Source organism: Sapajus apella, unplaced genomic scaffold, assembly GCF_009761245.1.
Source record: "Sapajus apella isolate SASKATOON/1434 unplaced genomic scaffold, GSC_monkey_1.0 scaffold129, whole genome shotgun sequence".
In the NCBI taxonomy this organism is placed as follows: domain Eukaryota; kingdom Metazoa; phylum Chordata; class Mammalia; order Primates; family Cebidae; genus Sapajus; species Sapajus apella.
In genome coordinates, this window is record NW_022437069.1 from 2,721,510 (window position 1) to 2,738,888 (window position 17,379).

Here is a 17,379-nt window from a genome sequence, read left to right on the forward strand (position 1 = left end):
CATGATCAAGTTTAGGAACTTGGAGGTAGAGATTTTGTTGGGAGGAGATTTTGATTTTGAACCTGTTGAATTTGAAGAGGAGCAGGATGTTATGCAGAAATGTCCAGTATGAGTTACTTATATTTGAGTCAAGGATCAACTAGAACGATACACTTTCCTAGAAATGGAGAGAGTTGCTCCATAACCTCTCAGAGGCCCGTAGGGGTGTTTGAAGAAAGACGCTTTTCCTTGGAGAAGTTTAAGAGTCTGACCGCCTGAGTTAAAGTTCTGATTTAGTACTTACTACCTGTATTATGTTAGGAAGCCCCTACATTCTTAATGCCCTCACTTTACAAGGTAGTAGCATTAAGACTTTTTTTACCTTATCAGACTGAAGTTTTAGGGTTCAACATGATGACACCTGCGACGGTCTTAGACGATTGCAGATCATAAGCGTTGCTAATTAGCCTGTTTTGTGTTACGGTTCCTGTTCACCTCCTCTGGGGAAGTGGAGGGAGCCTGAGCTGGGAAGTCAGATTTCCCTGGGAACAGATTCCAGCTCTGTCATTTACTAAACATGTCTCTTTAAGTACGGGTGCACTTCATTTTTAAAATGACAATCATCATGTCCATTTATTGCACACAGCTGGTACCAAGCGTTAAATGAGTCACTATGTGATCGTCCGAGCAGAGCAGAAATATGGGCAGATTTTTCCTCCTCTGATACCTCCCCAAATCACTTCCTTTTCAGATGGAAGAGTGGGTGGGGCCTGGTTGATAATCTTGTATCTCAGGACATTCATTCATTTAACTCCCACCCCTGGACGCTTGGGTGGAAGAACTGTCGGCCTCTCTGCTTCCTCTCTCTGTCTCACAGGTAAGAGAGAGAAGGGAACTCAATGTCTTGCCCCGCCCTTCAAGACCAGGGCCACACTCAGACACCACAACTGCACAGCTCCACATAATTGTGCTTAAGTTTTACTTATTTTGCCAGGGTCTGGACACAATAATAACTTGTCTGCTACCAAGAAATCATTTTAACCCTATCAAAGCCTAGAGACTATAAAAGATTACTGAAATCCCCCCACGTAGAATCATGTTTGCTTCAGGCTTTTATTTATTTATTTTTAGATGAGTACAGGGTCTCACTCTGCCACCTATGTGGGAGTGCAGTGGCGTGATCACAGCTCACTGTAGCCTCAACCGTCCAAGCTCATGTGATCCTCCCACCTCGGCCTCCCTGGTAGCTGGGACTACAGGCATGCACCATCATGCCTGGCTAATTTTTTTCTTTTTCTTTCTTTTTTTTTTGTAGATACAAGGTCTAACTATGTTGTCCAAGCTGGTCTCAAACTCCTGGGCTCAAGGGATCCTCCCACCTTGGCCTCCCAAAGTTCTGGGATTACAGTCGGGAGCCTCTGAGCCTTGCCTGCTTCACCTTGTAAACAGTCAGTGGTCTCCTCTGTTTAGCTACTTGTCATAAGACCTAAATGTGGTTCATTCTGTAATTCTCTCACAGTCTGCGTTCTCCACCAGTTGTGACTGGAACTGCCCCAGAATATATACACACTTCAAGACGAGTTTATGTCACGTGCTGATGAGAGATGAGCCTCATCTTCTACACAAAAGGCTTTCAACTTGACTCCTGTGTGACAGAGGAGGCTGAAATCATCATCTAGCTACTCCTCACCCTTATGAACACGTGTCATGTGTCTGATGATCAACCTTCACTCATTCATTGTTCTCATGCTTAAAGCCCCATGCCTAGCGCACACACGTGTGCACGTGTGTGTGTGTGTGTAACTCAAGCTCAGTTTCAGCTCCATTGTGTTGAACTGTATGTGTGTAATAGATGATTTTGAGTTACATACAATTGTATCTTTTTATTATTAGGCACTGAAAGGTTGTAATATAATCCATTCTTTATCTCAAAATTCCCTTTTACCATTTCTTTTTTCTTTTCTAAAGAACACTTTTTATCAAGCGTTGGTAGCATGAAGCTAAACAGCAACACAAACAAAAGAGGGCATTTGTTGGGAAGACAGCAGCAGGCTCCAGAACTGATGAATTATTTTTGCCCAGAAAAGCCCTCCTGGTGAGCACCAGGCTACTATGCCTGTCTTTCCAAGACTGGAGCGTTTGGGGAGCTGCAGTGAGATGTACCAGCAGGGCAAAGCAAATCCGTCATTCTAATCCGAATCCAAATGCTCAGATCCACTATGCGGGTCACTCTTCTGAGTCCCTAACAAGGATGGCTTATGTCAGGCATTTTCTGGGAGCCCCTTCCCTGGGCATAGGGCAGAGGCTTCCCTTGGAATATGAAATTGACTCTACAGCACCATTTTCCAGGCTGATAGATGGAAGCGTGCAATGTGACCTTCCTTGGATTGCCAACCCAAGGAAGGTCACAACCTCAAAGTGAGCTTGTAACTCAGGGAGCAGGTTAATTTCAAACGTACTTGGTGGCTCTGAGTCCTTTTACTGGAAAGAAACTGAAGCCAATGGATGGAATTCTTGGATGCTGATTCTCACTGACGGGATTGCAAGGAGGGCCCAGGCAGCCAAGTTGGCTGCTACCCATGATACTCATGGAGCTGCACGACCAGTTCTCACCAAAGGGAGCATAGGAGCCAGAGCACCTTGGATGAATGAGGCAGGCCCTGGAGACCCTGGGAGATGCCACCCCTCCATTATCACCACTCTGTCTAAACATCTGCACAACGCAGGTTAGGACAAGGCCACCCTGCCCCTTGCTAAGCTCGCCTCACTCTGGGAAATCTTCCATGGCAACCACCAGCTTGAGAGGCCGGGCTGCACTCGTGCTACATGTCCTTTTAGTGAAACCACTTTCCCTTTCTAGAACACAAACTCCTCTTTGAGATGGAAAACGGAGGGATTTAAGGGAAATAAATGAGATTTTCTGAGATGTCGATGTCCAGGTTTAAAGCTGGGGGGAAGACACATTTTTGAACACCTGCAATGTGTCAAGAAGCGTGGTAGGTACAGGGAGAGGTACCAAGATAATAGATTTGTGTACTTGAGAGCTCACTATTCAATGGTGAATGGGAGTGTGGATATAAAAGGCATGTATATCAAGTGAAAAATGATAAGCACAGTATAAAACAGATGACAACAGGGGCATGGAACAGAGACTATGTAACTTGGCATTGGGTGAGCTGGGTGATGAGGACAAGTTTCACAGAACAAAGATGATATCTGAACTGGGCTTTGACATTCCCAAAGGAGGTAGTGGGAGATTCTTATCAGAGGCAGAGGAAAAATGTGAAAACGTTAGAAAAGTCAAAGAGGACTTTGGGGATCTGTGTGTCTTAAGAAGTGGTATGCATGTGTGCATGTGCATATGGGTGTAGACACACACATGCATAAATGCGATGAGAGAAAACGAGGGCATGTTCTGTGGCAAATCAAAGAGAATAAAGAGTTACAGAAGCTGAGGCCGTCAAGGAGATCGGGGCCAGACTACAAAAGGATCTGTTGAGACATTTAAACTTCCTTCTTCCTTTCGTGGAATCACAAAGCCTCTCTCCAGAGGGAAGTGTTATGAACGGTCAGGAGTTTCCACCCTTGGGGACTCATGGGTGGCAAGTCCTGTGCTTCTCTTCTAACAATGGGACTATCCTAAAGGTGAAATCGGAGAGCTCCCAACCTTTGCCCATCAGAGAAGGTTCACCAGACTGTCCCAGGAAGCAGCAGGCCCCCACAGCCCCTCAGCCCCAGTTCCAGTCCTGCCATGCAGAGCACAAGATGACAGCTGGTACGAGACAGCATGCGCTTCGCCTGGCCCCAGCATCGCCTCTCTGGACTCTGCTCTTCTCTGCACGTTTTGGACCACACTTGCTTCCCATTATGGCCTACAACTCCTTGGAATTCTTGGATCATCCTAGTTTGACTCCGAGCTTAATAGAATACATTTTTCAGAACAATTCACTGAAGTGATTTGACCAGCAAGAGACAGTCCTGGCTTGACTAGAAGAACAGCTCTTATGCCAATCTAGAGTTATCTCTCAGGTAAGTACTCTCTAACTCTAGATGGAAGACGGGCGAGATGTGACACAGAATAGCCTTCAGTCCTGGCAGGAAAAAAGAGAGGTCTGCTCCCAAGTCCCCTCGTCCCTCCTCCAATCAATTACCTCTCCAACTCACTGGCACCTGGGCTTAGGTGCTTAAGACATTCACCCAAGTCCCTGACATCACTAGGTGTTAGGTACACCTCTCTTTGTTCTCCTTCTGCTTCCCGATGGACCTCTGATTTCTAGGAAAGCTCTCCAAAAGGCTGTCACATAGGCCACCAACATTCAACATGACCCCAAGCTGCATTTTTTATCTTTGACCTGAAGACAAACCTTCTGCTTGCTCTTCAAATACGGTAATGTCATACCTGGGGCACTTTTGAAACTACTGAACAACCAGCATAGCAGGAGCACCAAACCATCAGCCATGAGCAAGGGAGCCGTGGTGCTGATACAGACATGCTGGTGTCAGTCACGGGCATGCCTCTGCGGAAGGCTCTTTAAAGCTCCCTATCACAATCAGAATCAAGCTCAGCCTCTTCATCAAGGCATGTCAAAGGCTGCTTAATTTTCTGTCTAGGTTTTCCATTTCATCTCTCGTCACTCCCCTCCTTTTCTCACACACAAACACATCTTTTTAAAAATAATTTAAGTTCTGGGATACATGTGCAGGACGTGCAGGTTTGTTACCTAGGTATACATGTGCTATGATGGCTTGTTGCACCCATCAACCCGTCACCTACATTAAGTATTTCTCCTAATGCCATCCCTCCCCTAGCCCCCAAGCCTGCGACAGACCCCAATGTGTGATGTTCCCCTCCCTGTGTCCATGTGCTCTCATTGTTCAACTCCCACTTATGAGCCAGAACATGCGGCGTCACACTGAACATATTATTTCAAGTTCCAACGCTACCACAGGGCCTTTGCACAAAATCTTCCCACTTCTTCACCTGTCTTTTCCCTATTTATACCTGAAAACTCCTGTGCCTTCTTCAGAAATCACCTAATTTATGACTTCTTTGTGGTAGTCTTTTACCACAGCTGCCACCCCCATTACATTAGGTATTTTTGCTACACTCTTTGCATGGCTCCATAAAGTTGTGGGCCATGCTGCATTAAATTAGAATGTTTATTGTTCTTTCTCTGAATACTGAGGGCACAAAATGGGTCTTTCTTATCTGCATCCATAGAGCTTAGTAAAGTGCATGACCCGTAGCCTTTATTTAAGAGAGGGAAGATGAAATATGGGAGGAGCTAAGACATACATAGTGCTTGGGTTCACTTTCAGTATCTTTGCTAATCTTCTTCAAATATCTTGCGTAAGTTACAGAAAGATACATATCTTCATATGAAGAATGGATGTGTAGTTTCTGAACTACAGCAAGGAAATCTGGAAAAGAGTTAAAACACTAATAGACTGTCAATAACGCCATCAGCTCCCCAAATCACAACATAGATGCCTTTCTTCTATGCCGTGGAGCTAATCTATGGCCAAGTTTTGCTCTGCGGGTCACGAGGTGTGTGCCATGAGTTTCATCTGAAATTATTCTAATGTTTCCAAAAATCTCTTGGTGGTGTTTGGAATATCAGGGGAAGTCCCTTAGCAGATATATAATCCCCCAATATGCATTATTATCTTTTCCCTTGGTATTCAGACTTTTACTTCAAACTTTGAATTTTAGCTGGGCCCACCTCATATTAAGACTGTGTTTTCTAACCTCTGTTGCAGCTTCCTGTGGCCATCGGCCTATTTTTTCAGCTGATGAGACGAAGCAGAAATATTATGTATAGCTTTTGGAAAGATAGAAAGTGGGCACTTCTTTTTGTGTTCTTCTTGCTGCTGTCTGGGATGCAAAAGCAATGGCTGGTGCTTCGGTAGCCATTCTAGACCAAGAGTAGAAGCAATACATAGTACAGCCAGAAAACTGCAGAAGCCAGCTCTCTCACACCATGCAGCCATGACACTAGGGCTGGTATTCCAGCGTGTAGAATTCCACAGGAAAGAGAAATAAACTTACGCCTTATAAAAGCTGCTCCCATGATAAGTTGTCCATCTCTTGCAGCTAAACCTAATTTTAACTAAATACATATGACATCTAAAACAGCCTAAATTTGATCTAGCATATTCTCTCTCTCATTTTACCGCTGCCTTTGCTGTCCCTTCTCATCCTTTCTTCACAGGTGGTGTACACTTCATTATTCAAATATCTAAGCACTTTCTTCCACATGCTGAAAGGCTTTGCTCTATTTTTACCTGTTTTAAGTCATTCCAACCTCCTAGGTTCTGCTCCTGTGTAATCTTCTTCTCAGCTCCCTTCCAGTAAGAGGGCCTATTTCTTACCATGTGACCCCAGATAATTTTTTTTTTTTCTTTTTGCGATGGTGTCTCACTCTGTCGTCCAGGCTGGAGTGCAGAGGTGGGATCTCCACTCACTGCAGCCTCCACCTCCCAGGTTCAATCAATTCTCCCGTCTCATTCTCCCAAACAGCTGTGATCACAGGCATGCGCCACCATGCCTGGCTAATTTTTGTAGAAATGGGGTTTAGTACAGATGGGGTTTCACCCCAGTGGCCAGGTTGGTGAGAATTTTTTTTTTACTGTCAGAATTCTTATATAGAATGTTGTGTTTGTGTTATGAAGAAAAATAAGCCAATGTTGTTGTTTTCCAAATGCTTATGCAGACTTTTATATATTATCTCATTTCGTTCTACAATAACTTTATGATATAGGTATGCTTATCAACATTTTATATATAAGAAAACTGAAGTTTAGGGAAACTTAATTACTTTTCTAAGTTGTTATAACAGGCAACTGCCAGATACAGGATATGAACCACAGCTGTCTGATTCTGAAATGAATAAATTTTCCAGTAGGTCTTGCTGCTTCCCAGCATGATGTTTGGTGGTCTGAATACACAGGATCTTAAAATCTGTGAAGACCAGTGACCATGTCTTATTTCTTAGAGTCTAGCGCAGCTTCTGGCTTGTACCACGTATGTAAAATATATGCTGCCTGAGAACATCATGGATGAAACCTGCAAGTACTTGGATGCACAGTTTTTCATGTTGAAGCACCCAGCACCTGAAGACCCTGCCAGATCTCAAGAGTCTCAGTGGGGCTCACGGTTTGCTCTGGGGAGCTCAAATGCCATGGTGGGGAAATAACAGTAGAAGATGACACTCATAGATGGAACAACTTAAATAGCCACTTAGAATTCTCGCTGAGACGCCAAGGAGAAACCCAACTCCTCTACTTCCAGCTCGCTCCAGTTTCAAGCACAGGAATGGAGAATAACAGAACAATCTTGAAAGGATCCATGGTAATCCTGAAGTTACCCGTTGAGTCCCATTCTTTCTGTTTGTTTGTTTTAATGAAGATATTCATATTTACTAGTAACCAGAGCATGCAATTGGAGCAATTAAATGCCATTTTGCAGTACTGGAAAAGATTCGGATATATGCTATTATGTGGCAAGGATACAATCAACTTGGATATCTTCTACCATAGAAATAACCATGAAAACAGAGCGCCTACTTCCAGGAGTTCTCATAGAAGTCTTGGATTAATTTGGGATTAATAAGGAGGAACTATTGTACAGTAATGTTTGTTTGGCCACATTTCTTTTTTTTTTTTTAATTAATTGTACTTTAGGTTCTGGGGTACATGTGCAGATAAGGCAGGATGGTTGTATAGGTACATACGTGGAGTCCCATTCTAAGCACAATGGCAGCTTGCACAGGCCCCAGGGGCTACCTACATGTGCATGCAAAATGTTATAAAGTGGCCAGCTTCGATGCATAGGGAAACTAGAATAAAATCTGGAAACGGGGTTGCTGAGTTCACACAGGCGGGCTTTTTGCACTGACGCATACATTGTGTGTGTCTGATCATGAAGCAGCAGCAACATAGCTGCCTGTCCAATGCAATGGTTGGAGACACAGAACTTGCTGTGAACCTCGGGGCTATGGGATGGCTTCTCCTCCCTGCCCCGGTGCCTCCTCTTCTTCCTCTCCCTCGTCCTTATTGAAGGCACACTCCTGGATCCTCCGGTCCAACTCAGACAAGTTCCCTTCCTGTTCTGAGCTGCTGTCTGAACTGTAATCAACCTCCTCCATGCAGGGAGGTTCATCCTCCAGTTCCAAAGGGATGCTGCCACTTCTGCTGCTGCAGCTGCCATTTGGTCCCAGGAGATATGGAGAAGAAAGGAAAAAGAGGAAGGTAGACAGGGAAAAAGTACAAAGGGGAAGGGAAGTAGAAGGAGGAAGATGGGGAAGAGGAGAGAGAAATGAAAAGAGACGTTAGCCAAAAAGGGAACATATTCAATTGGTTGGAACAGGAGAGTGGAAGCTTCCTGCTCTGTGTTTTAATCTCAGGTCACTGCTCCCTTAAATGTGTCGTACACACACTATCCTGTGTCCTCAGCCTTGAGGCTGGGGGAAAGTTGTACACAATTTGCAGGCTTCTTTCTTCTTCCGCCAGCAGAGTCTGCATTTCTTAGCCCTATTTCCAATTAGAAGATGTGCACAGCCTCACATATTTAAAATTTTTCAGAGTAGTTTAGGCTTTAAGAGACCAATCAGAGAAGGCCATCGTTGAGTGCCTGGGAATGCCATGTTATTTTCTCGCAGGAAAGCGTGGTATCTGAATGCAGGCAGACAGAATTCAAAGCCCTCAGGTTTCCCACTCCAATAAACAACACTATGAGTCCTGTTGCACGGTTCTCCTTCTTCATGATGAATGGTTTATAGGAACTGGAAAATTAATCCAGATTGAAATTAACAAATGAGAGAGTAAGTGGGCAAACAGCATTCCGCTTCTGCAGTGTACTTCCTCATTCACCCCTCCCTCCAGTTTATTACAAATGGAAGATCAACAGGGGTTGACCGGCAAGAGATAGAAGAGGGCAGCAGGAATGAACAACAAAAACTTCACCGCATATTGTGAGCAGGGGGAGTTTCCTCCCAAGGAGCTGTATGACTCCCTCATTTGCATGAGGCACCTTCATTCCTGAAGACTTTCTAATCACTCCCTACTTAGGACTTAACCAATTAGGATTAGCAGCGTGCTGGGTTTCTACTCTGTGATTTATAGAAGGCAAGCACTTCATAAATCAGGGAGAGCTGTTCATCCACCTGCCGTGCCATAAACAATGAAAATGGGAAATCAGCGGCATGGTTACACGTTAGCTTGGAAAATGAATCAAGGGCCAGTGTCTTAATTGTCTGCTGACTGATGTGAGCTGCTTCTGTGCTCTCTGGGCTGCAGTACCCTAAACTGAAGTTCTGGCAGGACATTGCCTGAATGGAGAGGAAGGGGAAGAAATATGAAACTTGTTTCTACAGCACCACAACATTAAATTGTTATCATATTTTACAGGCTGACTTGTGGGTAATAAAGTAGGTGGGTAAAGGAAGGTAAGAGCTGCCCTAGCTGCAATGCAGGATCAAGTCATCAAGGACCCCGAGAGCCTGTGCCTCACCTGCCATCACGCCAGGTATGGAGGTGTCAGGGTCATGCAGTGTCAAGAGACTGTATTTAAATATTGGCTGTGGGACTTTGGAAAAAGTGCTTAATCTCATAGAATGTCAATAGTAAGTCCTCAATAATTGCATTGAATACTAACTGAGAGAACACATGGATGTTGTCTAGCAGAGTATTTTGTGAAATAAAGGCAATCACCACATTTTAATTCCACTGCTCTACTGTCGATTCTGAAGAAGATGGTGAGGCATGGTGTGGAAGGAAAGCATTCATTTAGATTTGGTGCTTCACACCTGGGTTACTGCAATAACTATTATGAATAATATCTCTTAAACATAATTTTTATTATGCCACTTTCAAATTCTGGAACTTGCAAAGATGCTACCTTCCCTATGTGAGTACTGATGAACAGGGCAGTGTGAGCACTGATGAACAGGGCGGTGTGAGCACTGATGAACAGGGAGGTGTGAGCACTGATGAACAGGGCGGTGTGAGCACTGTTGAACAGGGCGGTGTGAGCACTGATGAACAGGGCGGTGAGAGCACTGATGAACAGGGCGGTGTGAGCACTGATGAACAGGGAGGTGTGAGCACTGATGAACAGGGCGGTGTGAGCACTGATGAACAGGGAGGTGTGAGCACTGATGAACAGGGTGGTGTGAGTACTGATGAACAGGGCTTTCCTACAGGGTCCACTGGGACACAACAAGATCAACGTTGCTTAAATAACGTCCTGCCTTGCATCCCGCACAGTTGGCTCCTGTCACTCATGAGCTTGTGGTTCTCCCACTCATCACGTTGCCAAGTTGTACCTGTTGTGGTCATTCAGAATTCTCAGACTTAACATTTTCCCAAGCCTTCACAATTTCCTAAAATGGTCTGCCAACCCCTCAACATACAAACAAATACAGTTTTTTTAAAAAAATCTCATCTTAATTTCTACCAAAGGACCATTTTGGTAACTCCATCTCTTAATGAAACTTCCCTTTTCTAAATATGAGTCTTTACAAATTAATTTATTTTTATTATTAACATGGTTATAGTCTTATTGCCAATAAGGCCCATGCCTCTGTCAGATTTGTTTGTTTTATACTATAGAACACCTAGAATGTAATGAGATCATACTAGACATGCATAAAGAGCTGCTGAATTGAACATATAACAGAAGTGTGTACAGAAAAAGCCATATTTGAATTATCTTTTGTGAAATTACTTTTGTATTTTTCAAAAATTTTAATATATTGATTATGCCACAATTATCATGTCTGTGAATTCCAGTAATTTATAACAAATTTGTTTTCCTTTGTCATTTATATGTAATAAAATATATGTAATATGTTTATATATAATGATATATATATTTGATATATATATAATGATATATATATTTGATAAATATACAGCACAAATAAAATTTATAATACATATTATATATTATATAATAATACATTATGTAACGTATATGTAATAAACATATATATAAACTTAGGAGTCTAAAAATTATTTAATTTTGTCTCTCACTTATTTGCCTAAGTGCAATGTAGGCATTCTAATAAGTTAGGGAATTAAGATACATATTCAAAGACTGCCACTTCTAAAAAATAGAGAAGTATTTCTACCTTTTCCTCCTTCTAATTGCCCTCAATATTATATATTAAAAAAACAAGAAGACACTGAAATGTGAATGGAGTGGGGAGAGAAAAAGACTGTATCGGGGCCTCAGGACTGGCAGGTGGAGTTGGCAAGGATCTCTCTGGGTTTCCTTTTGGCTTCACAGAAGGAAATTGGAGCTGGAACATCTGAGAGCTGGAAACGCCAACAGGTACAGATGATTAAAAGCCCCAACCAGAATTGTTTTCTCTAGCCACATGATGAGGAAAGGGGCAGCTTAGCAAGAGATAAAAGTTTGTTCTATCCAGGCAAACACCACAAAAAAAACCAGCAGTCCCACCCCCAACCCCATCAACAAAAACAGGAAGCCTAGGCTTTTACTCTCTCCAGACTGTTAGGGTGTACCCCAAACCCACTTCTTTCACCCATGCTGAGGAGGGGGTATAGGGAGAGAAGTCAGGGGAGGGAGTCAAGACTTTTATCCCATTTGATAATAATGTGGCTTCCTCTTCCTCAGTATCAGTGGAGGCTGTGTGGGGAACTTGGACCTCTACACACAATTGTCAGTAACAAGACTGTCCCCTACCATTGGAGAGCATTGAGGAGGAACTCCCACTTCCTCTGGCCAGAGTGGGATCAGCAAAGGTGTGGTGGGGAGCTGGAATTCCCACCATGGCCCAGCAGTAGCAAGGAGCCCCTCCCCACACTAGGTGCCCCTGGAGGCCTAGTGGGGAGCCTCGACTTTCACCCAACACCTGACAGTAACGAGCTCCCTTTTTCTATTGTCTGAATGGTGTCACAGAAGATCAGCTCAAACAGAAGATTTAAATAAAATCCATAGCCTTATAGAATAATACTCAAAATGTCCGAGTTTCAATAGAAAATCACTCATCATACCAAAAATGAAGATAATCAAGACATGATACAGGTGTTAGAATTATCTGGCAAGGATTTTAAAGCATATAAGTGCTCCCATGAGTAATTATAGACACATGAAACAAATGAAAAAAATAAAATGTCTCAGGAAAGAAACAGAAAGTCCCAGAAAAAATGTAGGAAAAATAAATGGAAACCATAGAGGTGAGAAATCCAATAACAGAATTATAGAACTCGGTAAAAAACATAGAAAGTCTCAGCAAAGAGATGGAAGCTCTAAAGAAAAATGAAATAAAAATTTTAGAATGAAAAAATATAAAAAGCTAGATAAAGGAAACTCAATGGAGGGTCTCAACAACAGACAAGAGAAAGGAGAGGGAAGAATCAGTGAACCTGAAAGTAGATCAATAGAGAAACCCAGTTTAAACAAAAGAGTGAAAATAGACTTAAAAAATAAAAAGAATATTAAGACCCTGTAGCATTATAACAAAAAGATCTAATCTTCATTTCACCATTATCCCAAAAAGAAGAGAGGCTCTGAAGGTATCCAACGAAATAACGTCTGAAAATGTCCTAAACTCTGTGAAAGACATAAACCTACAACTACAAGAAACTTAGAAAAACCCCAGACAGATAAAGCCAAAGAAATCAATGCAAAAACAGATCGTGGCTAACCTTCTTCAACTAAAGAGAAACTTAAAATCTTGAAAGCTGTGAGACAGAAACTTTAGGGGAACCATGCTATAGGGAAAAACAATTTGAATGGCAGCTGAGTTCTCGTCAGAAACCACAGAGGACAGAAGAAAATGGCACACTAATTTTCAAGTGTTGAAAGCAAAGAACTGACAACCTAATACTCTAAAACTAGCAAAGATATCTTTCCAAAATGAAGGGAAACTTAAAACATTCTCATGGGAGGTAAAGTTTTGATAATTTTTTTGCCAACAAATACCCTAAAAGAATGGTTAAAGAAAACTCTTTAAACATAAATAAAATAATAAGAAATTTTTAACACAAGTAAGGCAGAAAAAGCAACTAAAGAGTAAAAATATAAGCAAATACACAGATTTTTCTTTTCCTAAGCTATTAAGATGATGTTTAACAGTTGAATTAAAATTTATAAAATTTCTACTGTATTATATAAATAGTTGAGATGTTCAGCAACACTAGCCATGAGGGAAATGCAAATTAAGACTAAGACGAGCTATCACTGCCCACCTATGAAAAGAAATACAATTTAAAATAGTCATTATACCAAATGCTGGAGAGAAGACAGATGAGCCAGATCTCTAATACGTTCCTTTCACCCTGATACATTCCTGGTAGGTGTGTACAGCCATTCTGTAATATAGTTTTTCAGTTTCTTTAAAAACTCGAAATATTGGCCATTACACCCCAGGCATCTAAAAACTTATATCCACACTGAAATCTGTACATGATAGTCCACAGCAGCTTGATTTGTAATAGCCCAAACCTGGAAACATCAAAATGTCCAAAAATAGGTGAATGGTTAATGAACTATGGGACCTGCATACCAGGAAATACTACTCAACCACAAAAATAAATGATTATTAATATTGATATTAATAGTTTTGCTATTTGAGCCTTAACCAGTTAAAACTGTAATGTAACAATTAAAAATTCATCCACAAACGAACCAAGATATATAAAATGCTTAGTCATAAAAGCAATAAAAAAAATGTAGGTTTACATGAAAAAGTACCAAGTTTCAGTGTGGGTGATAAAGTGACTCTTAAATACATACAAAGGAAATTACAAACTATTTTGAAGTAAATACTTTCTTCAATTAAAAATTTTTGAAATTGTTTGAAATGTAACTGGAAGACCAAATGACCAACAAAAACGTGGAATTAGGTTTTAAAAAAAGTTATTTAAAGAAAGGGCAATTAGGGGTTACTTGCTCTACTCAGGTTAGGACTCTTTATAAGCTACTCTGACAAAACATAAGAAAGCAGAAGAAATAAAAATATAATGCAAAAGATGAGAAAGTTGGAAATGAAGACACTATTATGTATACAAGGTATTACCCTATAAGAGAAGCTTTTGAAAATAGAGTGCCTGCAGCCATTTTGGCATGAAACGAAGTTATAACCCTATCTCACACCATGATAAAACATCTAGATGGCTTGAAAGTATTAAGAAAATGCATTATAGAAATATCAAAAGAAAACACAATTAATGTTTTATAGAACTTATGATAGAATTCTTTCTAAATTTGACACCAAAGGCAATTGAACTCTTTTAAAAAATCTTTTAGAAATAAAACAGAAATCTAAAACCTGGTCAACATATTTGAAAGCCATGTAAAAAGCAAGAAAAGTTTTGCAATGTGTAAAACCATCGAATGGTCATTGTTGGGAATATTTAAAGAATTCTTATAACCTGACCAAACAAGATCCTCGCCAGTGAAAAATGATCAGGGGTATGAATAGAAAACGTATAAATGAAGGCTGTGGGGATATAAATATAGGAAAAAATTGAAAAGTGAGGCTTACACTAAGTAAAATAATGATACTAGGATATCACTGTTCATGTATAAAACTGACACAAAATATGTGAGAAGATTATTAAGTATTACATTAGAGAGGGTCCAAGTAAACGAATACCTTTGCAAGTACTGAAGGGTGGCACAGTCTTTCCAGAAGGTAATCTGCAACAATTATCAAAAGCTTTAAAAAAGAAATCTTTCACCCAGATAGTCAACATCTCATTAATAAAATGGTTGGGCAGAAATATCTATTTTAGATACCAGGAAGTTCATTCTAGCATTGTTTACAGAGGAATAATACACACACAAAAAACCTAAGTTAGTGGTAAATGGTATCTTCACTCCACTGTCTTTTCCAAACTCTCAAAAAATAAAAGTCCAAAAAAAAATTTCAATTACAGTGAAACTAGAAAGTGGCCTAAACCTTCAACTATAGACTATGAAAAATATATGCTAAATATACTTAACTTTGGAAAATTTACAGAAAAAAGTAAGAAAGGATAAATTATTTTCCAGTTTGTCAAGCAGGCTGAGGAGTCTTCCAAAAATTACTAAGGATTCTGATAAGATCAACTAAAAATCCTCTCTCTGAGGAATTTTAGGTTCCTAGGATGAAACTAGGAAAGGTAAGAAACATGCATGTATTAGGGTTCTCTCAAGGGACAGAACTAATAGGATGAATATATGAAAGGGGAGTTTATTAGGAGAATTGACTCAAATGATCACAAGGTGAAGTTCCGCAATAGGCCACTCACAAGCTGAGGAGGCAGAAAGCCAGTCTGAGTCCCCAAAGCCTCAAAAGTGGGGAAGCCAACAGCACAGCCTTCCGTCTGTGGCCAAAGGCCTGAAAGTCCCTGCCAAATCATTGGTGTAAGTCCAAGAGTCCAAAAGTTGAAGGACACGGAGTTTGATGTTTAAGGGCAGGAATCATCCCGCACAGCAGAAAGATGAAGGTCAGATGACTTAGTCAGTCTAGTCCTTCTAGCTTCTTCTGCCTGCTTTATTCTAGCTGTGCAGGCAGCTGATGGGATGGTGCCTATCCAGATTGAGGGTGGGTCTGCTTCTCCCAGTCCACTGATTCAAAAGTCGGTCTCCTTTGGCAACACCCTGACAGACACACGCAGGAATAAAATGTTTCATCCTTCAATCCAATCAAGTTAAACACTCAGTATTAACCATCACAATATGCATCAGGTCACAATGTATCCCCAAAGCACAGCCTGCATGCTAGGACTCGTAGATGGGAGGTCAGGCCAGGATCATTTTTAGGTGACATGCACAGCTAGTTCAGATGAATTGTCTTCATTTGAGGTAAGATGAAGAGCAAATTAAGACTTGATATACCCAATAAATGTATACAAGTATTATTTAATATAAATTTGAAAGAATTTTAAGATTTTCAGATAAAGAATTTCAAGCTACTTTTTTTTTAACATCTATTTTAGGTTCAGGGGTACACGTGAAGGTTTGTTATGCAGGTAAACTTGTGTCATGGAGGTTTGTTGTACAAATTATTTCATCACCCAGCTATTAAGCCAGTACCCAACAGTTATCTTTTCTGCTCCTCTCTCTCCTCCCACCCTCTACCCTCAAGTAGATTCTAGCGCCTACTGTTTCATTTTTGGGTTCAAAAGTTCTCATCATTTAGCTCCCACTTATAAGTGAGAAAATGTGGTATTTGGTTTTCTGCTCCTGCTTCAGTTTGCTGAGGAGAATGACCTTCTGCTCCATTCATGTTCCCACAAAAGACATGATCTCATTCTTTTTTATGGCTGCATAGTATTCCATGGTGTATATGTACCACATTTTCTTTATCCAGTCTATTATTGATGTGCATTTAGGTTGATTCCATGTCTTTGCTATTGCGTATAGTACATGCATGTGTCTTTGTGGTAGAATGATTTATGTTCCTCTGGGTATATACCCAGCAATGGGATGGCTGGGTGGAATGATAGTTTTGCTTTTAGCTCTTTGAGGAATCACCATGTGTTTTCCTCAATGGTTGAACTAATTTATACTCCCACCAATATGTGTGTTGACTTTTCTCCACCACCATCCCAACATGTTATTTTTTGACTTTGTAATGATAGCCATTCTGACTGGTGTGAGATGGTATCTCAATGTGGTTTTGATTTGCATTTCTTCAATGATCAGTGATGTTGAGCTTTTTTTTTTTTTTTTTCATATTCTTGCTTCCCACATACTTACTTCTTTTGTGTCTTACATGTCCTTTGCCCACTCTTTAATGGGATTGTTTGTTTTTCTCTTGTAAATTTAAGTTCCTTATATTGAACTATATATTTTGAATGCTGGATATTACACTGTTGTCAAATGTATAGTTTGCAAATATTTTCTCTCATTCTGTAGGTTGTCTGTTTACTGTGTTGATAGTTTCTTTTGCACTGCAGAAGCTCTTAAATTTAATTAGATCCCACTTGTCAATTTTGTGTTTCACTTCATCTAGGACCTTTTTCTAGGATTTTGACAAAGCTGACAAAAACAAGCAATGGGGAAAAGACTACCTATTCCATAAGCGTGCTGGGATAACTGGCTAGTCAAACGCGGCAGGTCAAAGCTGGACCCCTTCTTTATACTATGTACAAAAATTAACTCAAGATATAATAAAAACTTAAATATAAAACCCCAAACTATAAAAGTGCTGGAAGACAACCTAGGCAATAATACTATCCTGGACATATGAAAGAGAAAAGATTTCATGACAAAGACACCAAACATGGTCAAGATACTTTTCAGACAGCACAGCAGAGTTGAAGAATAAAATACTAAATCTCCAAAATTTTTTTTTTTTTTTTTTTTTTCCTGAGACGAAGTTTCACTCATGTTATCCAGGCTGGAGTGCAATGGCGCGATCTCGGCTCACCGCAACCTCC

At 40.7% G+C, this 17,379-nt stretch overlaps 1 protein-coding gene across 1 annotated transcript in view; it reads right to left on the reverse strand.

The window, feature by feature from the left end:
* Window positions 1–6,750: 6,750 nt before the first annotated feature.
* LOC116539499 (cytosolic carboxypeptidase 4-like) overlaps window positions 6,751–17,379 on the reverse strand; it is a 33,106-nt gene continuing 22,477 nt past the window's right edge. Inside the window, exon 2 of the mRNA XM_032262487.1 lies at window positions 6,751–8,181. Within this exon, the coding sequence (XP_032118378.1) occupies window positions 7,974–8,181 (208 nt within the window). The 3' untranslated portion in view covers window positions 6,751–7,973. The remainder of the gene's footprint in view (window positions 8,182–17,379) is intronic.